The sequence below is a fragment of the Perna viridis genome, chromosome 10 (assembly GCF_037379345.1).
Source record: "Perna viridis isolate PV_CMFRI_1.1 ecotype Kerala chromosome 10, ASM3737934v1, whole genome shotgun sequence".
Taxonomy (NCBI): domain Eukaryota; kingdom Metazoa; phylum Mollusca; class Bivalvia; order Mytilida; family Mytilidae; genus Perna; species Perna viridis.
In genome coordinates this window covers 30,875,811-30,899,577 of record NC_142454.1, presented here as the reverse complement: position 1 = coordinate 30,899,577, position 23,767 = coordinate 30,875,811, and the positions used below count along the sequence as shown (strand labels likewise).

General features: G+C 33.7%; 3 protein-coding genes across 12 annotated transcripts in view; 2 read left to right on the top strand and 1 right to left on the bottom strand.

Moving 5' to 3' along the window:
* The window catches only part of LOC148605355 (alpha-galactosidase A-like), a 9,262-nt gene extending 2,017 nt beyond the window's left edge, over positions 1-7,245 (top strand). The window contains exons 2-10 of one of the 2 annotated variants that reach the window (XM_088550834.1): positions 232-314; positions 1,756-1,868; positions 2,525-2,690; positions 2,837-3,014; positions 3,317-3,491; positions 4,428-4,516; positions 5,388-5,549; positions 5,897-6,109; positions 6,720-7,245. In XM_088550834.1, coding sequence (XP_088406960.1) covers positions 2,530-2,690; positions 2,837-3,014; positions 3,317-3,491; positions 4,428-4,516; positions 5,388-5,549; positions 5,897-6,109; positions 6,720-6,977 — 1,236 coding nt within the window. In that variant the 5' untranslated portion in view covers positions 232-314; positions 1,756-1,868; positions 2,525-2,529 and the 3' untranslated portion in view covers positions 6,978-7,245. The remainder of the gene's footprint in view (positions 1-231; positions 315-1,755; positions 1,869-2,524; positions 2,691-2,836; positions 3,015-3,316; positions 3,492-4,427; positions 4,517-5,387; positions 5,550-5,896; positions 6,110-6,719) is intronic. The other variant, XM_088550835.1, reaches the window with a different exon arrangement.
* Positions 1-23,767, top strand: part of LOC148605353 (alpha-N-acetylgalactosaminidase-like) — a 25,802-nt gene extending 2,035 nt beyond the window's left edge. For 2 of the 9 annotated variants that reach the window (XM_088550827.1, XM_088550831.1), the window contains exons 2-9: positions 17,476-17,560; positions 18,894-19,052; positions 19,919-20,096; positions 20,641-20,812; positions 21,185-21,267; positions 21,797-21,958; positions 22,449-22,658; positions 23,161-23,767. In XM_088550827.1, the coding sequence (XP_088406953.1) occupies positions 18,895-19,052; positions 19,919-20,096; positions 20,641-20,812; positions 21,185-21,267; positions 21,797-21,958; positions 22,449-22,658; positions 23,161-23,427 (1,230 nt within the window). In that variant the 5' untranslated portion in view covers positions 17,476-17,560; position 18,894 and the 3' untranslated portion in view covers positions 23,428-23,767. Of the gene's footprint in view, positions 1-17,110; positions 17,264-17,304; positions 17,438-17,475; positions 17,584-17,733; positions 18,026-18,893; positions 19,053-19,918; positions 20,097-20,640; positions 20,813-21,184; positions 21,268-21,796; positions 21,959-22,448; positions 22,659-23,160 lie in introns of those variants that run through there. The other 7 variants (XM_088550825.1, XM_088550828.1, XM_088550830.1 and 4 more) reach the window with 6 other exon arrangements.
* LOC148605354 (uncharacterized) lies at positions 8,583-11,995 on the bottom strand. Its single transcript, XM_088550823.1, has one exon. It carries the CDS (start codon positions 11,701-11,703, stop codon positions 8,761-8,763), a length of 2,943 nt encoding a protein of 980 aa, XP_088406949.1. The 5' UTR covers positions 11,704-11,995; the 3' UTR covers positions 8,583-8,760.

Here is a 23,767-nt window from a genome sequence, read left to right as displayed (position 1 = left end):
TTGCCCGAAGGACAACCAAATCGTTTTCATTTTAACATGCATTTAATAAAAGACAACCTAGATGTCACTATGGTCTACACGCATCAACTTGCCCGATGTAGAAGGTTCATAAAATATTTACGTCATACCTTGGTGACGCTTCCGAACTCGCATCTGCCTATATCTATAATGTTGAAAAAAAATCATTTACTAACCACCCTGCGGCAAGTTATACTACGGTACTTTTTTTAGCTAACGGTAGCCGGTTTGCTTGCGCGTATTATACTGAAGCCGAATTGGTGCAGCCTAGAAGACGTAGTCACTCCAATTTAACGGTAAGCATTTTTATGCAAGTCCAGATTTTTGATACATAAAATATTATTAACTTGCAGTTTTTATGCATCGGTCAACTGACCAATCAATGGAAAATTCAAAAGGAAAATCAACCATATTCATTTTAATTCAGAAATTGCAACAGACCACATAACGAGTCTAAGTTTGTCATTCCGTTTGGTACTTTGCAAGAGTTATCTTTCTTGATTAAGTTGATTTCTGAGTATGGGTAATGAATGTATAAATTACAAAATACCGATCTGTAGGCAAACATGACAGTAGTTTCATATAATAGGACATTTAATTTAAAAAAAAAACATGGTTTGTTAGGTGGATTTGTCTGCACCATAAATCACCTTTTCCATTGAATTACTAGTAATACCTAAATATCGAGGTGATTTCTATATTATTAATTATTATTAGAAATTATAAAAAGCATATGGTACTACCTATGTTAAGTTGGAATACCCAGTTTTGAATCGTGTGCTCGCTGATTTTGTTTTCTTTTTTATTTCTTTTCAAAAACTTATCAGTCTTATTCTTTTCTTTTTTTTTCTTTTTTCTTTTTTGTTTTTGTTTTGAAAGCTCGTACATTTGTCTATAAATACAAATCTATATACATTGTCCTTGTTTTCCATTGTTTTGTCCAGCTTTTTGTCTGCTTTTTCTGCTGAATGTATTTGTTTTCTTTCTCTTGCTGCTTTAGTTTCACCTGTTTTATGTGTGTATTATGATAGTGCTTTATATGTTTTACCCTATGTTTGGTGTATTTACATGTTTTTTTTTATGTTTGTATATGTCTGCATGCCTGTGTGTTTTTAAGCATGAATGATGTTTGCTTGCTTAAATGTACCGGTAGTCGGTATAAAATCTCCTGAAAGCTTATGTTATTTATTATATGTCCTCATAAACCCGACTCCAAATAAAAATTACTTATGAAATGTACTTACTTGGTGAATAGCCGATAAACGTTTGTAATCAGTTGAACTACAACCTGTATTAGAGGTCATATCTATCATTTAGCCAATATAACTGCATTAAATGTACATGTAACTTTATTTGTTTATCTTAGTATGTTTGCTTAATATGAAAAAGCTTTTTTTCCCATAAATTCAATTCATGTAAAATTAGTAAATAACAGAATCTGCATAAACCTACTATTTTATGGTCTTTAACAAAAAAAAAATGATTTGAGACATTCATTTACCTTCTGAACATCACTAATCTATATCTTGTCGTGGAGCAATTTAAAGATGAATAATTTTAAGACTCGAAATTATGAAATTTGGAATACACCACCTTAGTTCAACATTTACTAAACTTTCCTCCATTATGCTACCCGTTCTAGAATGCGTTGAAATATTCTTCTCTTGTAGTTTTTAGTCAGACTTTTAAAATATCAAATCATGCATAAATTGTAAACATTTTTTAAATCTATTTTAGACCAGAATACTTGAATCTCTGTACACACAATGCACAACTGATAATTGATTGTAATTCAGGCTTTAATAATTTATTTGTGAATTCACCTCTGACTAAAAGAAATATTGGTACATGTAAGTAGACTAGCAATATCGTATTAGATAAAAAAAAGTTGCTACCAACCACAACTTAGCAATCGTATTTGTACGTTAAAAATAGCGTCCAAATTGTATATACATTATAGCAATGGTTATAATGATTATGCGGTAATGTAATAACGACCATAAAAACTACAGACAGTTAAGACAAAACTTGCTCCAACAACGAAACACCTACTGGGCTGTGTTTTCGAGTACCCTCATCAAGTACCCCACGTTTGTACAATACTTCAGTTTAATGTCCTTGTAATTGACCTGTCCCACACCACAGGGTTCGTTGATCTATACAGAGACTTACGCTAAGACTAATGTCTACTTATGAAAAATGTCCGGTCCAATGTTATCTAGAAGTAAATTCTTTCAAAAAACTTTCCAGCCAAAGCTTAATCTAACGAGTCATGATTATAAAAAAAAACATCTATTTTACAGAGGAACGGTCAATTATCAAATGTTTCCATAAGCAATTAAAGCCCATATAAGAACAACTGATTTTCTGTCGTTTTGGTTACAGCATTGACCGAACACACGATCGGAAGGGATTTATTAAACATAGAGAACTTTGTTTAAAGTCTAACCCACATTTTATATGCACAACGGAAGTTTACAACATTTACTTACCATTTAATTTTCAGCAAAAATGGTGGTACCTAGTGGAATTCTTGCCGTGCTGATGACTATCCTCTTTGTGGCTCACGCACTGGACAATGGCCTTGGAAGGACACCAGCCATGGGGTGGATGTCTTGGGAACGTTTCCGATGTAATACTGATTGTGAACATGATCCAGAAAACTGCTTAAGGTAATCTTAACAACAGTAATTAAAGTTTCTGTTATAATAAACAAATTGGTAAATGTCCCAACTAAAAAGTTGCATAATTCGAACAACAACAACAAAAATAATTCTTTGACTGTAAAATTCCTGTTACCTCTTGTTGTACTTCACAGTGCCAAATTACTGATGCAAATGGCTGAGCGGATGTCAGAAGATGGTTTTCTCCAAGCTGGGTACCAGTATTTAGCGGTGGACGATTGTTGGATGGCCTCCACTAGAAGTCCTGTGGACGGTCGACTCATGGCGGATCCTGTCCGATTTCCAAATGGAATGAAACATGTGATAGATTATGTAGGTTTTCAGATTTTGTCACATTAATGAGTATATGTACTTAGTAAGTTAAATTGGAGGACGGGCAATTTTTGAATAAGACTGCGAAACCGTTGTTTTTACTTCTTTTTAAATAATCAATTCTTACATATTCAAGTTATAAGCCGTCGTATCCAGTAACAACAAATTCGTTTCCGAGAATTTTTTAAACATTTAATTTTCAACCAGCAATGAGCATGATGAGTTTATCAGAAGCTCATATGGCGTAGTATTTTTTTTTACATTTACTACAGCATATCAAATATTTTAACCATTTGTTTTAGGTCCATTCGAAAGGCGTAAAATTCGGTATTTATGGGGATGTTGGTATCACAACGTGTAAAAATCACCCAGGAAACCAGTATTATGTCCCTCTGGATGCAGACACCTACGCCTCTTGGGGAGTGGATATGCTTAAATTTGATTGCTGCAGTACAGACTTAAATACTAGCCCAATAGGTATGATTGGACCGACTTTTCTAACATTACAAATGGAGCTATATAATACTTGCTTTTCTATTAGTAATAAAAGTACCTATATGGCACACTTTCTAAAAATATAATCGTTTTATTATGATTTTTTTTTTATTGAAATTCAACATGAAACAACTAATTGTCCAGAAACATTTTTTTTCAGAAAAAGTTTTAAAAAGGGAACGTACCAATCCTTTCAATTACATTGTCTCTTTTTCAAGTTATACTGAGAGAATACAAATATAAATGCCAACCCGTGTATAAATGAGTACTATGTACCATACCTACCATAAATGAATTATTTCTATTCTAATATTATGACAGACTATTTCTGCATTTGAATGGCACCGGGTAATGTAATATTAGAATATTATTATTTTTTCAGTCATGCGCATGTTAAAATTGTACACTCAAGCTTTAACAAATATCACATTTGCGCAGGAGATTGTACAATATTTACTTGTTCTTATATTTTAAGTATAATTGTTTTTAAGAATCAGGCAAAATGGGAAAAATCAGAAACATGCATATCAAAACCCTACCAATCTGACAATGTAACATCACTCAACTATACTTTCGCTATTCGAAAATATCATTATTTGATCTCTGCATCACGGGCTTTGCGCAGAATTTTTTTTTCATTAGAATCTGAGAAAAATGAGGTTTTTGACAGAGTTTTCTGCCCTTGAAATGTTCATTTTCAGTGCATTTCAATTAAATTGTAACTCATGATATTGAAAACCTTGTCAATTTTCCTTGAGTCTGATGGTGCAAATAGTCAAATTACACTATCAAAATAATGTTTTTTCATAACATGTTTCACCTACTGCCTGATTCTCACAAGGACTAACACTTAAATCTTATAGAATCAGTAATAAAATTATCAAATCTCAAATACGATATGTTTGTGTTATATTTCAGGCGTTGATGTGATGGGCTTCTTCTTAAACAAAACGGGGAGACATATATTGTATGCATGTGAAGCTTGTGCTAACTATCGGACACCAACTGTAAGAATTTTAGAAGAAAATAAGATTAAAGATTACCGATTTTTTCGTAAAAAAAAACACAATTAATAACTCATTTCAATTGGTTCGTATCCATCTTACATCAAATTGAGACATCTATATTAAGCGCGGTTTTTTTTAAAATGGGTTTTTATTCTGAATCATTTGATAAATGGGGACGGGACATAGGAGAACCTGACGTAACATTCAAGATGCATAAAAGATGTCAAACCTCTAAAAAGAAAACATACTCACATCACCACCACCACACTATACACCACAACCAGCAGCACCACACTACACCACCACCGCAAACACTACAGCTACTACCACACTACATCACAACCAGCAGAATCACACTGTATACACCACAATCAGCAGCACCACAAATAATACAGCTACTACAACATTACACCACAACACCACAACCAGCAGCAACACACTACACCGCCATCACAAATACTACTGTTACTACCACACTACACCACAACCAGCAGCACCACACGACACCTCCACCACATACGCTATAGCCACTACCACACTACACCACCACCATAAACACTACAGCCACTACACCACAGCCAGAAGCATCACACTAAACTACCACCACAAACACTACAGCTACTACCACACTAAACCACTACACCACAACCACACACAATACCGCCACCCCAAGCTACACCACCAATGATACATTACACATGCACAGAAAATTTTCAAAAAAGATCAAAAGAAAATCAATTGGCTTTCTCCAGACAAAAATAATTATTACCTACATTTGTAACTCATCTGCTAAACAAGTCCAGTATGAGTATTGACTTGATATCAAAGACTAGGATTCACAGTGAACCATTATTACGTCTATTTTTTTCAGCTTAACTACACACATGGAGCAAATGCCTGTAATTCCGTCAGAGTTACGATAGATGTTAATGACGACTGGGATGATGTATATAAAATCATCGATTTCTTTGGTCAGAATGTCGGTGGTTTCCGTGAGTTAGCGAGGCCGGGATATTTTAACGACGCAGATGAGGTTAATTTCTTTTAGAAAAAGTAGTTGCAGGATAAAACAATACATGAATATTGCCGAAAATATCAGTTATATATTTTTTTTTGTACTCGCTTCGAAACAGTCAGATTAGCTCGGGAAACCTTCGCGATCTGACTGTTCCTAAGTGAATTTATTCTTGAAATAAATTTGATTTATTTTCGCCAACATACATGTATTGTATATAGATTTTAAAAATTATTTGCATGGTTTTCTCAAAGACTGGCTTTTGAAACAGATGGTAAATGGTTCATAAAAAAATGTCAACTAATTTTTTTAATTATAAACTAAAAAAGGTTGTATCTAATATTTACAAATATTTTCGTTCTTAGTTGGTTGTCGGAGATTACGGCCTAAGTCTTGGACAACAGAAAGCCCAAATGGGCATGTGGGCACTATTGGCATCGCCCTTGTTCATGTCTGTCGATCTCAGAAACATAAATGAAGACTCTAAACAAATTCTACTCAACAAAGAAGTTATCGCCATAAACCAAGATCCTTTGGGTAAACAGGCTAGACGAATCTTCAAAAATTCAGCTCCATCAGTAAGTAGATTTTCATATTTTTCCTAAAATAAGATGTTTATGTCTTATCAAGATTATCTTTCACTAAAGCTTTCCAATATTTAAAACCTATGTAATTTGGGCATATAGAAGCTACAAAATCTGGAAAAGATCTATGGAGAAAGGAACGGTTCAAGAAATTAAATTAGAATAAAGCTGCTGAAAATGGACCAGATATTAGCATTTTTAAATGAGGAATCAGTTGAATTTTAGAGATTTTTTTTGTTTTCTTTTTGGTATGTGAATAGAGCCAAGCACCGTTACTATCATGAGTGAAACGGCAAGGACGATGTACATCTGTTCGTTAAACTGTTATGTGATGATCTAAAAAAGAAAAAAAGTATTTTTTTTTTGCATACAATATTTGCAGATAGATTACAATGTAATGCGTACACAGAAGACTTATTTTTTTCAGCGGTACATACTTCGAGGCTTTGAAATCTAAAATCTTGGTTTTCTCAATTCTGTTTTATCTCCTAAATTGTCGTTTTCTATCATCTTGTATGTTTGCAATCTGTATTACTCATCGGTTATTTTAGTTCAAAGGTCAGTTACGCAAAACAAGTTTCAATGGTTAGTCTTCTATTTTTAGGGGAGTGTAGAAGGTTGGCTAAAACCACTTGCTGCTGCAGGGCAGTATGCTGTAGGTATTTTAAACGCTAATAGTTATGGCTGGTTACAGTATATTAATGTGACAATGACACAGCTTGGACTGTCTGATAAAAATGGATACACAATGACTGAAGTTTTTACAGGGAAGAAATACGGACCATACAAACTAACAGACAGACTGATATTGAAGATGGAGCCCACTTCGTTGTTTTTAGCTGTCGCTGTACCTCGATCGTAATTCTATATGCATATATAATTCTAAACATTATTATTATTATTTCTAATTGTTGTTTTATTTATTTATAATATGTGGTTTATTATATTCAGTTTAACAATGATTTGGATGAATTGAAAACGGTTTCACTCTGGTCCATGTAAACGTATTTTCTGGTAATCCTATTACTTCAATAGGAAGCGATGTGTTTCGTGAGTTTTTCTTAAATGAAATTCTCAAGCATTTTTAATGTGCAAGAGTTTGCTTTGTCAATAAATATTCTTATTCTTTAGTATTTATTTTTATACCATCCGCTTGAAAAGCGAGAGGTATATAGTGATTATGGTGTCGGTCCCCAGTTTCTTATCCGCAACTTCTCTGAAACCGCTGAATGGAATTTTTTGAAACTTCCTCTGATTATTTTACATGGTGCCATTATGCACCTCCATCTGAATGCTTAAATCACGAAAGACGTCTAGGGAGGAAAGCGGGTTATCACCGAGTGAGCTTTGCTCCTCAGAGTTTTTTTTTTCTAGTCTATAGTTACTTCATAAGTACTTCAATTATCCTTCTTTGTTCTGTTCATCAGGTCAAAACATTTTTACTAAATACCGGGGCATAGTGTCATTCTTATAATTCAGATTTTTTTACTTATTTATTTATTTGTTTTTTGCTTTCGATTTGCATTGGCTTATTAAAGATCACTGGGTTTCCCTTTGAATAAGGTAATGATTAGACGCCAGTCGACAATCGTGGTCGCGCATGTCGCTTCATAACTATTAAGAAATGCATCATTATGGTTCAGTATATGAATAAATCAGTAATAGACTGTTCATTCGAGAAATAAAAAAAAATAATAATTACCTTTTGAAACATATATTATAACTTGGCATTTTCATATCACACCCTTTATCACCTCTAGGTCATTTTACCAGCCTGACAGCACTAAGGTTCAAGGAATGATATTGACCGTGGGCTGATCATGGATATGATATGAAAAGAGGTATACAGGAAGAAACAAAAAGTGAATGCATTTTCAGATTTTTGGTGTTGAAGTATTCAGAATCGTTATGCATATCTGAACAGTTTTCTTTCAAACTATTTGACAGTACTTGACCGGTGTATGCTTTGATAATTGATATATGATCTTTATTTACATATTTTTCATGCATTAATTCGTTCGTCACTAACAGACGTTCATTTTTCATATGGTAAGGACCATAATGAAACACATATGACAAAAACATGTTTAAATGACATATTATGAAACATATGAAAAACAACCGTCGCAGTTTTTCCTATTTACTCTAGTTTATTGTTCATTCGATCTTTATTGCCTCAGCACCTTCGTACTTTGACTTAAAAGTCTAAATAAACGATTGTCGTTAAACAATATCAAGTCTTGCAAACAAATCACAAATTTGTTTTTTATTGTCTACAGTTTCAAATCTGGATTTCTTGACCAAAAAAGAGGAGACTAATACAAGAAAATAAGATACATAGTGATTGTATATTTGTGTTTCTGTCCCTAGTGGGTTAGTAAACAAACATGGCCTCCGTCGCTTCGTGAAAAGGCAGAGTCGATCAAATACGTGAAACTCTATTTTTTGTTTGTTTTCTTTTATTCTATCCATTTAGAATTTAATTGAAAATTAGTCAACTGTGATCCCTACTTACTTCGAAAATTGATATTGACAACATTGTCATTTTGATCCCGTAATTTGCAATGCCAATTTCACTTAATTGATGAATAAGAACAAGAAATAAAATATTCAAATCGATTATCTTGTTTTCGAGGTTGTGAGTGTTATAAAGAATTTCCGGAATGTACTTCTAATTCTCGTGCAATTGTTCTGAAATCTTCATCATCGTGACGGTTTGATAAAGTTTCTAGCCCAATCTCAAGTAAATCCCTGATGCAAGCAACTTCAACCACGTAAAATACTTTGTTGTTAAACGTGATCAAACTGTCATTTGCCCAAAGATTAACACCTGGCACAAAAAATGATTCGAGATAGTCATTGTCTAAACACGCTGAGAGTCGTCGAACTATTTTCATCGCCCATTTTTTCGCGGTATATCCTGTACTGACGCCTGACAAATTAACGACATTATCAAAATCCTCTTCCATTTCATGGAAAAACGCTGTTTTAACATGATATGTTGTTATACTGTACTTTCTATAATAATCCTCGTTTGGCATATATACTTGAGGATAGTACAACGTACAAGGCAACGACTTGATCAAAATATATCCCTTCAGTATCGCCTCTGGTATTGCCTTAAAGATGGCTACCTCTAAGTCCGATACGGATATTCTAAAAAAAGTATTCCAGTTTTTGACAAACCTTGAATCAGGCGTCTTTAGAACAACAGAGAATGTTTCCACTTTCGGGAGTCTTAAGTTCTTGAGAAGTTTTTTGAATATGTCAATCGATTTTGGAAGCCATGACTGTGGAGTGAGAGTAGGAACAACATCAATATCAATGAGCATATTTTTATGAGTTAATCCAACCCATCTAAATGATAGATTGTCTATAGAGCCCTTTTCAGTTTTCAAATATTTTACCGGATACAGGTTCTGGAAAGGAAATTGATCGAACAAAATATCATTAAGGATAGTGTATAAAACTCTGACGACTTTACGTCCGTCTAAAAAGTTCGATCTGTCCACGAAGTCTTTGAAAGCGGAATCTTTGTATTCATCTTTTAGTCTAAATTTCACAAAATCCCGTAACTGGCTTTCACTTGGTTCGATTGGTTCAAACGCCGAACTAAACTGTATTAGCACCCATTTGAAGTCAAATTCATCAGGAAAAACTATTTTCGTTCCCTCCCTCCAACTTCCTGCCAACTGAATTTTACACTCAAATATCGGATTTCGATTTTTTATTTCGGAGGCAATATTTTGGAGTAACTCTCGGACTCCTTCGGCAACGAGGTCATTTTCACGCGTGTCGACGTACATTCCCATTTTCTTAGAATTTAACATCAATTCTATATAGCTTGCTATTGATTGTCTGTGCTGTTTGCAATGTACATACCACCGACATCTATTGACGATTCTCAAGTCTTCGTTGTAAGACAATGGTTGTAAAAGCGGACAATCACAAAACATGTGATCTTCTCCATTACATTCTTTGTCTAATTTCGAATTCCGGTTATTAGAAAAGTCACTGTCCCCTACTGAATCTGCATCAACGTTTACTTCTTTTATTTCTGCATTCTGGAGTAAATTAAGGACGTCCTCCGTGAATATGCGCTCGTCATCTTCGGTGTCCGGCATTTCTATTGGGCATGGTAGAGGATGAGTAGTTCTACAGTAGAATATACCAAGACATTTGAATAAAGACGTCCTTTTAGTCTTAATTGCAACCTGCCTTGGGTTTTCACCATCATTATCATCTACTTCCAAGACGGCACCTGCGTTAAGTAATTGTTCAATGCAACTTTTTGCGAAGTAATATACAGCCCAATGCAATGCTGTTGAACCAAAATTATCCTTGGCGTTAACATCGTGACACCTTTTGAGCACCAATTTAAGCAAACTGGGATACAGCGTTGCTCTGTGTAAGGCTGTTTCTCCTGTCATTGTTTGCAAGTTGGCGTCAGCTCCAAGTTTTAGTAATGTTTCCACTACTTCTTGTTTCTTTTCGTATCTTAAGGCATAGTGGAGAGCTGTTAGATTCATTTTGTCCATTGCATTTACACATGCACCGTGTTTCACTAGTGTTTTCAAAACATCTGATATACTACATTTGTCCAACTCGTCGTCTTCAATTTCATCGGGATGCGTGAAGACGGACGGAATAGAACAAAGATGCAAAGGCGTTAATCCGAATTTGTCTTTTCCGTCAGGTCTTAGTCCTTTTTGTAACACAATTTCGACAGCTGAGCAAGTAACTTTATTTGAACTAGTAATATAATGTAATAAGTTGCGTCCATGATTTTCCACATCGTCAAGAGGATAACCCTGACCTAAAAGCATATGTAGGCATGAACTGAATCCAGGGCAATCGGGGTTTATACCCAGAAAATGAATTGGAGTTTGACCGGAAATAGATCTAGCATGTACATTTGCACCTTTCTTAATTAGGAATTGTACAGAGTTCTCACAACAAACTGAGGCTGCATAATGTAATGGTGTCAACAAAGAACCGTCTGTCGTGTTCGACGACAAACCATTCATTAACAAAATCTGCAGAAATCGTACACATATACATGTATGCTCTTCGGATGCATCAGCTTCAGATAATATACATTTGTGGACCACTTGGATAACATGAATGAGGTTTTGATCTCTACTGTTTGTTTGGTGGAAATCTGAACACCCGTCTAGTAAATTAAATAATGTACTTGATCTGAAAGTATATCCATAATCTAAACATCTTATCGCCAGTTGCATTAACGGTGTATTACCCGCATTATTTCTATGGTTTTTGTCCGCACCAAATTTGTACAACAATTCCTGAATCCTCAAATCCGAATCGCCATCCGTAGCATCAAATAAAGGCGTTTCCCCGTCTTCGTCTTGGAAATTAGGATTAGCACCACGTTTCAATAAGTGTTCGACTAAATTCACTGAACCTTTCCTCACTATATTACTAAGAATAGAAACTTTCCCATTTTCAGTATCATGAATATAGGCATTTGGGTCTGCACCATCCTCTAGCAATCTCACAAAAGTTTCCTCATCATTAGCATAAAACGCATCCATTAACTCATCAAAATCCTTATAATTACCATCCATGTTTACATTCCTAGATGTGATCTGTGATTCAAGTGATAAACTATTACACAATATCCGTGCTATTCTTGTGTAATCGATTACTATGTGATATTTTCTATTTAAAGCACAAGTGGAGGAAGTTATAAATGACAGCTATTTAGCTCTAATTACTTGTTGTTCACAGCTGTGTATATCCGAAATGCGAGGAAATATGTGCAGAATGATACATTGGTTCTAGCTTTGTTATTTAATCTAATACTGTAACATTTCATTTAAAAATGAAAGACCGTGGCTTATTAAACATTTGAAGAAAAAAAAACTTGAACCGATTCCAAATAAGTGTGTTATATCGTTCGCCTGTACAGAATGTATACCTCTTCCCTACTATTCATGCATATTTGCTATGTCATTAACTTTTTCAGCTGTTATTTTTACAAACGTGAAGATTTACGAATACCAGTTTTACTTGCGTAATAATTTTAACTCATATAAGTGTATAATCAAAGTTTCAGATCATGAAACTTTTTATGTGACATTTTTATCCCTATCTATTTTAACCAATATGTACGTCCACGGGCAAAATACGGGAATCTGGTTAAAAGTTCCATGTATTGTAAGAATTTAAAAAAAAAATCACGTGACTTGCATAAAATTATGTTTTCGACACAGCATGATTGATTCTCACAAATACACGCACCAATGTGATTCAACACCTTTGTTAAAGGTTTTTAGCATGTTCATTATAGCTATCAATTAAAAACTTAAGAATTTATCAATAGGTATTAATGTTTGATATTTTTCGTTTTTATGGAATTCCTTATTGAGTAATTTCGGGTTTTACAAATTTAACAAAGCAAATAGTTCCGAAAACATGCTTCCTGATAACCAGGTTCATATCAAAGGCAACTACAATGGATACTAAAAAGTCGTTTTTCTTGAAAAAGTCTTTAGCGACATATGAGAATCGAGAACATATGCCATTCCAGTGTATGCCCGATCCATAATTTTATGGTAAGAAATATAGCAAAAATAACTAATGAAAAATGTAATGTTATATCATAATATATGTATGTTTGTCGTTCATTTTGTACTCATTGACCATTGTTAGAGGAAAACAAATTTTGCAGAATATCGCTTCATTTGAAAAAAAAATGGAAATCCCCTACTTTTCAGGTTTTTTTTGGTCACATATATTTTGTAACGGAAATAAGCATGTTCTTTCCTTCAAACATTTTTGTCAGACTTAAATGTATCATAATCGTTCATTTTTGTTCAGTTTTAGCATATATTGACTAAACAAATCAAACTTTTTGGTCCTAACTAGGCAATTTTATAGGAGGATGGGGTAAAACTTTGAATTTTATTTCATGTTTTTCAAAAGATAAAATCCTTTTTTATTCCCTAATAGTAAAAAGGAATATTTTGGCTTTTAATACAGTCGACTCTCGTTGTCTCGAACTCGGATGACTCGAAATTTCGGTTAAGTCGAAATTTTGTCGAAGTCCGGAAAAAAATGCCTATTTGTCTATGTTATTTTACTTCTTTTTAGTCGAAACTGGATGAGTCGAAATTTCGGTTTTCTCGAAGTAAAAATTAAGTCCCTTCAATGAATTTCCTTGTAAAAGTCAATGGTTATCTCGAACTAATTAGGGTAAATTACATGTCAAAGTGTCAAATCATTTTACCTGTCGAGGCCCTGTGTCACCATTAATTGGTTTATTACACCTTTCGATGATGATTTTGATTTGATGACTTGTTACCTGTATTTCTATAATTAATAAAACTATGAAAATTTTATTAATGCAATTAGATTTCTTTTATTTAATGATCAAAGACCATTGTCAGCATTTGTGTTTTTGACAAGATGTCTACGCTTGGGTGTGTATAAAATAATTACCGTTATCCGAACTCAATGGGTCGTTAAAATAAGATTGTTGTTATTAAAATCTTGATGTTTTATTAATTACAATTTTAAACAAAAATATACGCTTGTGGATGAATAGCAATTGGCCAAGCGGATCTTGAACATTTTCGGCGTTTCTGTGAAAGCAAAGGATTTAATGTTTTTACTTGATTTGAGAAAATTAATGAGATTTCATATAAAAATGGTATCAATGTGGCTTTTGGTATGCCTTTCAGAATGTCTTCTGATGATACTGTTACACGTGATCTTGGTGGAGGACCCGGGCCTAGTCTCGGGGGGATAGCCAATATTACAAATGCTGATCAAACCAGTGAAGGACCCGGGGTAAAACCCGGGGGGATAGCTGGTTCGGCAGTAGCAGGTAAAGGTATAAAAAGAAAGTTAGATGCTAAGTCTTATGAAACCAAGTATGACGCAATTATGACAGTTGAACGTGGTGGTAAGTCTAAAAAGCAAATTGCTGCTGATTTTGGCATTCCAATGTCTACTCTTTCGACATGGTTAAAAAAAAGTGAAGACATAAAAACAAAATATCTTTCTGGTGAGATGGGTGCACAGAGAAAAAAATGTAGAACTGCTAAATTTCCTGAAATTGAGGAAGCATTGTTAAAATGGTTTAAAACTGTAAGAAATCAAAATGTTGCTATATCTGGTGATTTATTAAGAGAAAAGGCTAGGTGTTTTGCTACAAATTTGGGAATTTCAGAAAATGACTTTGAATGTTCATCAGGTTGGTTAGAGAGATTTAAATCACGCCATAATATCACCTTTAAGAAAGTTTGTGGTGAATCAAAATCTGTAGATGAAAATTCTGATGAAATTAATGATTGGAAAATAAAATTAGCAAACATTGCCAATTGTTATAAGCATGCCGGTTTCCAGTCTTCTGACCCAGTTCCCGACAACGATAGCGACGATGAAATCGACGATGATATCCCACTATCACAACTACGCAGGATTGGCCTTTCCTCCGATGTGAACTTTGACGCCTATGCAACAGTAGATGACAACGTGTCAACATCAACTCAGATGACCGACAACGATATTATCGAAGACATTATTTCATCTAGAAATGCCGCAGAATCAGTCACTAGCGACGAAGAAGATGAACCAGCACCAAAACGACCACCAGTTGCCGCTGTTATGTCCGCATTAGACATTATCACCGCACAACTAGAATTTCTGAATAACTCCAGTGTTGCAACAAAGAAATTTAATGATGTGTCAAATTTCATAATGAAAGAACATTTACTAAGTTTATGTGTAAAACAAAGTGACATTTCAGAGTTTATGACACCCAGTACGTCTGCAGAATAGTGCTTTTATGTAGTGACTTTAAATTGTTTTCTCATCCACAAATGTTATTGTTATTGTTCATATAGTGCTTGATCATTTAAAATTGTAATAAATTTTGTAATCGTTTATTATCTTTATTTTATGCAGTATCTTAGTCTTTAACACATTTGAAACAAGTTTATATTCTTCTGACAACTTAAAATTACGCTTTGAATTTGAACTTAAAAAGCGTAATTTTCAGTCGTCATTAGAAAAAAATAACTATGACAATAAAAAAACTATTTTATTCAACATTATTCAAACAATATAGAAACATAGAAAAACAAGAATTCATCAAAGTACAAACAATAACAAAAATAATTTACGACAACCCAGTATACACAGAATATGTAACCGGATCCAGTTGTACTTATTTTGTCATTCTCGTCCATGGTTATCTCCCCTTTCTGCTGCTCGAACTTCATTGATTTCGTTAAGTCGAACTTCGGTTGAGTCGAACTTTTCTCCTGGTCCCTCCAATTTCGAGATAACGAGAGTCAACTGTACTTTTAATTTGATGAAAGGAAAATGTTTCAAAGACGAAAACTTAGAAATGCCCTTGTGACCTACATTTAGACCCTGGTTTCCATGACAACGGTGAACTATTCGGTGAACTATTTTTTTTTAAACAGGCGGATTTATGTTTCGAATGTGCATATTTACATATCTGTCAACCTTTATATGTCTGCTCAAAGGGGGAGGAGTTTTGTTTTCTGGCCCATTGACTATAAAGGAAACCAGTAAAAAAGCATCACATGATATACAACATTTATATTTAAACAAGATAGACATTGCAGGTAATGTTTTAAGTACTTCTCCGTCTATAAATCAGGCAAAATGTATATATTGTGGCACATGAAGGAAATAAAACGCAGAGATTATATTGCATTTTTACAATAAATAATATTTGATAACCACCAGAAATAACCATCAAAGTGTTAGTTAAAATTTGTCCTTTTAAGATATTGATAGGTTAAATTTAGTTGAAATGCACTATGGAAAAATGGCGGGAAAATATTCCCACAATTTTTCCTTATATAAGCAGTAAAAAATATATAGGTCACGGATGCTTCAGGATAAATTTAAGAAGTTGTTTATTTGTTTTCTAGATGTATTGAATATATCTGAGGCAAAAATGACCAAATTGAGAAATATGATGTGCCACCCATTGCGTGATTCTCACACAGAATGGTACTTAAAGGTTTGACATGACACAAGTTTACTACTTACTTAAGTGATCAAATATGAAGTAGTTAATGAATCATCCACCACGTGATTTTCAGAACAATACTTAAAAATGTGGGTTTTTTTTCTGTCACCATTTTATTGATTTGCCTTTGATATCTGTGTTTTCAAACTTTCCAAACGTACCCTACCGGTGCACCTGGTCCATGCTCCCAAGTTTTTAGTAGAGTCCGAGTTGCTCATTTGCTTTTGTTACTTTGTATATATGATTTTAGTTACTTTATGTTCTTTGTTGTGTATGTCTGGTTTTGTCCCTGGATTACATTCTTTTGATTACTGCTATAACCTTGGTTCCCTTGGTTATTCTTTGATTACCACTATAACCTTAGTTCCCTTGATTACTGTTCTATTTGCATAGTTATACATAATTTCGCTGAGATTATCGAGCATGTTCTTTGTGTATATAGATCTCCTTATCTTATCTTAAATAGTGGATGAGCAAGGTAGACAAATAGAATTTCCTCGTGGAAATATATATTTCGCATGATCAAAGACTACCCAGCAGTTAATGTAAAATATTGTTTGGCGACGTATTGTTTAGTTGTTTAGTTCTTGTTTATTCAACACCTCAGTATTTGACAAAAATTTAAGGAGGTAGCCCTAATAACATAACTCTTACAAATCATTTGAACGTTTATGTAAAGCATTTTGCATCAATCTCATCTAAGCATCGAAGTAACTTGGAAGAATTGCATTCTGTTTCAAATAAAGGCTTGATAGGCTTCGGTGAAATTGAATTTGTTGCAAAGATATCACTGATTTCAAGAGTTATGTCCCTTACCCCAGGTCTACCTCCTTAAACAATCTGATATTTTATTTTTTCATTGAAGATAGTAGAAACATAAAAGATAAATTGATTACAGAATTTACTAGTATTTTTTTTAGTTCATTTTTTTTTCAATTGGGTCCTGCACGTCTACTGTCATTTCCAGTTTAACTTTAGTTATTAACATGACTTCATTACAGAAAACTACCCAAGCTGAAAACCTTAAAATAAATGAAATCAATACCCGTTCATGATTACGTTCATACTAATGTCATATTTCATCTTTATTTGATAGCAGAATAAGTGTACAGGTAAATTTCGTATTTTGTCAAGGACAGTAGAACAGGAAATGTATTATTATCTTCATCAGTACAACTGGGTCTCTTCTTATGCAGTCAGTAAAAGTGATATTGACTGCATCTTGCATTTCATCTACACAGAGAAAGAAGATGCTTTGTTTGTTGACAACATGATTGGTTAAAAAAGTAATTGAGTCGTTTTAAAAATGTTGTTTGTTTTCTAGAACTGGTTCGTCTTTTAGGAAGTTGAAGAAGACAAGAAGTCTATAAAGCAGCCTTTGTTGACTTTGTCAGAAAGAAAATAAAAAGGTTAACATAATCTACGTAGAGAGGTATTATAAATAAGCGACACTAAAATAAAACATTAAAAGTAAACACACTTGTCTTAACTGCTGAATAGTCGCTAAACATGCGTGATACATCTTCCGCGTGTTCTAAAATTAGCTTTGGATACCTTCTATAATTGTATTATTTATTTTAAAGCTTTTACACATCTTTCACATTCGATACAAAACCCTTTTTATTACTCTTTATATAGATATGTACGATACAGCAAAACTAAAGAGTTTCGGGATTTGTATTGAGTACTGTTAATGTCCTGTTTTCATATCATGTAGTTAAGCAACGGAGTGATTTTTGTTAAACCAGAAAGGGAAGTTTCAAGATGTCAGTTGGGGTAAAGAATATATTTAAAAAAACACGAGTTTGCGATGCACCAGGTCCATGCCCCAATTTTCAGTGGAGTACGGGTTGCTTATTTACTGTTGTTGGATTGTAAGTATTATTTTGGTTATTTTATGTTTTTGGTAGTGTGTGTTTATTTTCCCTGTCTGATTTTTGTCCATGGATAACATTCTTTTGCTCTAAAATCTTGGTTACATTGATTACTCTTTCTTTCAGAAGTATATATTTGGAATGCCAAAAGACTGCACTGCAGATAAGATAAAAGAGTCCATTATTTTGGCTATTTTATGTTTTTGGTGGTGTGTGTCTATTTTCCCTGTGATTTTTGACTATGGATAATATTCTATTGCGCTAATATCTTAGTTCCATTGTTTACTCTTCCTTTCAGAAGTATATATTTGGATTGCCAAAAGACTACGCCGCAGATAAGACAAAAAATTCTTTTCTATAAAAAGAAACAACTTTTATGATAATTGAATAATTAAGTAACAGTCTTTGTAAGAATCAGGCGAAATGGGAAAAATCTGAAACATTCATGTCAAAACCCCACTGATCTGAAAATATAAATTCACTCAAGGATGCGTTCTGTATTTGATATCATAATTATTTGATCTCTGCATCATTGGATTGGCTCAGAAATTTTTCCCTAGAATGTTAGAAAAATGAGATTTTTAAAAGGAGTTATCTATCCTTAAAATATTTTTAAGTGAATTTCAATGGCATGATTACTCAATTTTCCAACGTGATATAGAAAACATTGTCTTTTTTCCTGGATTATGATGATGCAAATAGTTAAATTAAACTTTCAAAATGGTGGGTTTTTTCATACCATGTTTCACTCACTGCCTGATTCTTACAGAGACTGACACTTAATGATAGAGACTGAAATAAAACAAATATAACAAATAGAACATATATTTTAACAAATATATAGTAGTAATGATTGTACTTTTTACAGAATGGAGATTTCCTGCGTTTTGATTGTGTTGGCTTTGTCATTCATGGTAGCACAAGGCTTGGACAACGGTCTTGCTAAAACGCCACCTATGGGTTGGATGTCCTGGGAACGTTTCCGATGTGTAACTGATTGCAAAAATGAACCAGATGATTGCATCAGGTATATTAAAAATAGGAATTCAAAGTAAATTGGCCGGTTATTCGATTTTTTTAAGGAAGGGTTTGATTTTTAATTATTGAAAACACTGTCGAATTAGATGTTCACGTACATTTGTACGCTAAAGAAAAACTGACCAAGCGCTATTTTAACATATACAACTCTAACCAATATGCTTCTGGAACAGGGTTATGTTGCTACAAGATTGAAGTCATCACTACAGAAGTTTAATGGTCGTCGTCATGAACTCGTGGATTGTTATGGTGTATCCATCTGCACCATGAAAACCGACTTATTCAAAGGGTCATAGTTTTCCGTTCCTCGTTTGTCTATTCCGGACTTGACTTTTTATGAGCAACTCGGCGGGTATTTCTAGAAAAGCAGAGGACGCTTACCCTACCGATGCCCTTGGTCCATGCTCGCAGTTTTTAGTGGAGTCCGAGTTGCTCATTTGCTTTTGTTAATTTGTATGTATGATTTTAGTTAATTTATGTTTTTTGTTGTGTGTCTGTTTTCCATGCCAGGTCTTTGTCTCTGGATTGCATTCTTTTGATTACCACTATAACCTTGGTTTCCTTGATTACTCTCTCCAACATTCATAGAAAAACAAACTAATAAACTAATAAAATAAAATATAAAAATGAAATAATTAATCTACTAATTACTAAAAAATTATGTTTTTGAAAAAAAAACTTGACTCAAGTATAAATACTTATAGCACCGGTTAAAGATGCATAAAATACTGAAACGCACTGAAAATATATTATAGAAAAATTTGTTCTATTAAAGAATAAGCAGCAATCTAGAAAAAATATTGAAAAAAAAATAAAACCCTTGCCTATAAATATCAAATATTAACACTCTTACAGTGCAAAGTTGCTGATGCAGATAGCTGACAGGATGGTTGATGATGGGTACCTAGACGCAGGGTACGAGTACCTTGCTGTAGATGACTGCTGGATGGCACAAGAGCGAAATAGTTCAGACGGAAGATTAATGGCCGACCCGGAAAGATTTCCAGGAGGCATGAAGGCTGTCGCGGATTATGTAAGATAGTAGAATATCATACTAATTTCGTTCATTAATTGGGAACTATACTTTGGTAGCATAAGACTGACTATGAGACTCCTTATAGCGCATACAATGATTATGTTATAGGGCTAAAGTTAATCTTCCCGTGATTAAATGATAATTACTTGATAGATACATAAATCAAAATGCTTAATAGAAATGACTATTCCCCCACCGAATGAAGTGCATCAGGAAAGTGTTACTTAATCAAAGCGAGACGTACCAACAGAGCCTCGAAAATGAATGAATAAAATCTTCAGTTATAAATTAAATTCGATTTTTCTCATCACAATTTGATAACCCGGGAACCTCGGGCCTCGTTCTATATTTTATGATCACATGAGACGAGTTACAATATGTGAAACGACCCCGATGGAGCCATCACAAACATGATGAAGGCATTATAAAGCAATGATTCAACCCATTGTCTTAATATCAAATATATTGTTTTCAGATTATTCAATGCTAATTGCAATTTCCCTACAACTTTAACTTTTTGAAAACATTTTAAATCGAACAGATCCATTCAAAAGGTCTAAAATTTGGAATATATGGTGATGTTGGATTAAAAACATGTATGGGTCGCCCAGGAAACCAGTATTACATCCCTTTGGATGCTGAGACCTATGCATCATGGGGTGTCGATATGCTGAAAATAGACTGCTGTTACACATCATCGGCTAGTCCAACAGGTATATACAATTTACGCTGTTTTTTTTTTTAGTTCTAAAGATGTGTTAGATTTTTGGTCTTTTATTTTCATGCAAATACATGTTCCAGTGTTGACAGGTCTATATGGCTATAGTACACAGAGGCCTGTCTAAACCGAACCACTTTCATACTAAGATTTTACTCAGTTACAAACGGTTTACACAAGTCCAAAACCAATTCTTTGTTAAAAAAGCATCACATAGAGACTTTTGTTTCACCAAGTAAGACAGTGTTTGGTTTTAAGTTCTAAAAAGTTTTTTTTAATGCATCACGTTGGGACTTCAGAACTTTATTTATAATTTGTGAAAGGTCCGTTTAAGCCAGGTTTTACTGTAATATTTTCCTTTCAACAGGCATAGAAACAATGGGATTTTTCTTGAATAGAACCGGAAGACATGTGTACTACAACTGTGGAGGGTGTGTTAATGTACCAACGGTAAGATATAAGTGGTAAATTCGAGAACAATAAATTTAAAAAAAATACAGAAACCCGATGGAAAAACTTAGAAACTTGATAAGAGTAAATAGTAAATGAGAAAGTCAGACCGCTAAAATGTGTGCAATGGAATAAGTCATAATTTCCATCAGTCATAAAACGCACATTTTTCATGATACGTGTTTATGTAAAAGTAACTCAGTAACTTGCTACTTCTGAAAACAAGAGAGTTCTTTGCATGTGAGGTTTTGTTTTTTTCGTTTGGTGAAATATTTCAAAGGATCACTTTGAAATGTATGTGACACTATGAGGAAGAAATATGAAGAAACAATAATATCAAGAAGTTTTGAGAGAGAAAAAACACAACAACAAACAAAGAACAACCTAAAACCTTTCAACTGATGAAAATAATATTCAACATGAATAACAAGGCTAATGAGAAAATAAATAAGTAGTGTATGAACTCCGAAGTCACATTACTGTTTGATAGTCGATGTAGTCGATGATTAAATTTTAACTTAACCAACAGACGAACTACAAATTTGGTGCCCATACTTGCAACGCTGTTAGAGTTAGCATTGACGTTCAAGATGACTGGCATATTATAAAACAGATCATTGATGTATATGCAGAGAACAAAGGAAATTTTGCCGAATTAGCAGGGCCGGGCTACTGGAATGACGCTGACGAGGTAACACAAATGCCGAGTTTAAATCTTGGTATTTTTGGTACTTAAAATATTTGCATCACAAAATCTTATTATTATTACGTTTAACGATACAAAAATGTTCAGTGCTCAATGAATAATAATCGTAACTGTAATCAATGCATAATTTCTGTCGAGCTATTCGTGTATAAATTGATTCTGGCGGCACAGTATGGTAAATTGTTCTATCAGTAGCAGATTTATAAGGTTGGAAGAGGTGTTCCACTCTAGTTTTGAAAAAAAGGAATAACTTTACATAGAAAACTGATTTTCCGCAACCCTAAAATATTCAAAAGTATATATTTTTGCATGAATTCGTGATTTTCGACTAACTTTGCACCAAAATAATATTTAATGAATTATTAGTATTTTAACTTTCAAGCTTTGTATTATGCCCATTTAGTGTTGTATGTTTACCAATTAATACATGTTCATTTTGAGTTTCTTATTATTGATCTATTTTGCTCTCTCTCAGCTTGCAGTTGGTGATTTTGGTATGAGCGTAGGACAACAGAAAGCTCAAATGGGAATGTGGGCCTTATTTTCAACTCCTTTGTTTATGTCAGTTGATTTAAGGAACATTGATGACACGGCTAAACAAATTTTACAGAATAAAGATATAATTTCTATAAACCAAGATCCAATCGGTCTACAGGCGCGACGGACATTTAAATACAATGTCCCGGTAAGTGTTTGGTCCTTTATCTTCGGAAGTAACTAATGCCAAAAAACAGTCACGACGAACTTAACACAAAAAGAAAAAAAAAAAAACAAAGCATGTTAGGTTGAAGGGAACAACTCGATTAAGTGCAAACAAAGTTCAGTGCATCTGAAAGAGTAATCAAGGGAACCAAGGTTATAGCGGTAATCACAAGAATGTAATCCAGGGACAAAGACCAGACATGGAAAACAGACATACACAACAAAGAACATAAAGTAACTAAAATCATACATACAAAGTAACAAAAGTAAATGACCAATTCGGACTCCACTAAAAACTGGGAGCATGGACCAGGTGCACCGGTAGGGTAAGCGTCCTCTGGTTTTCTACATAAATATGATCTATCAAAATCATCAGTCATATATATTATTATAACTGACAAAGTCTTGATCGTAGAGAATTTGATTAAATATTTGACCGACATGATCAATTCTTTATTATTTTTCGAAATATGACCTTTTTTTAGAATGGCGACATCGAAGGGTGGTTGAAACCTTTGACACCGAAAGGAAGATTTGCTGTTGGCATTCTAAATACCAGTACTGATGGAAGATACAACTTCATTAACGTCACCATGACGCAATTGGGTCTAACTGATGACCGAGGCTATACTTTAAAGGATGTATATACAGGAACGATCTATGGACCATACAAACTTAAAGATACTTTAATAACAAAGATTCCACCAACGTCGTTATTTTTGGCTATTGCTGATCCACAATCAAACATTTGAAAGACCAATCAGTGATAAAGTATGATATCGAATTGACATTGTGTTCAAATTAATACTATGATAGTCAAGGTAATATTCTAGGAAAACCATTAAACGAAATACTGGTCTCAGCTGCCGTCGTTTTTCTTATATTGTTTTCCTAATTTGCGGTATCAGAGTTACACGACTTTTAAATTCAAAAATAAGGAAAGGGCGTGTCAATATCTTATTTTCTAGTACAGCAATTTTATTTTTTTTAATGTTGGTAGATTTGATTGTTCGAATGTTTCAACTAGAAGTTTACATATGAAAATATCATTTTCTTTTTATGATGAAGTCCAATAAAGCATAGTGTGATGTT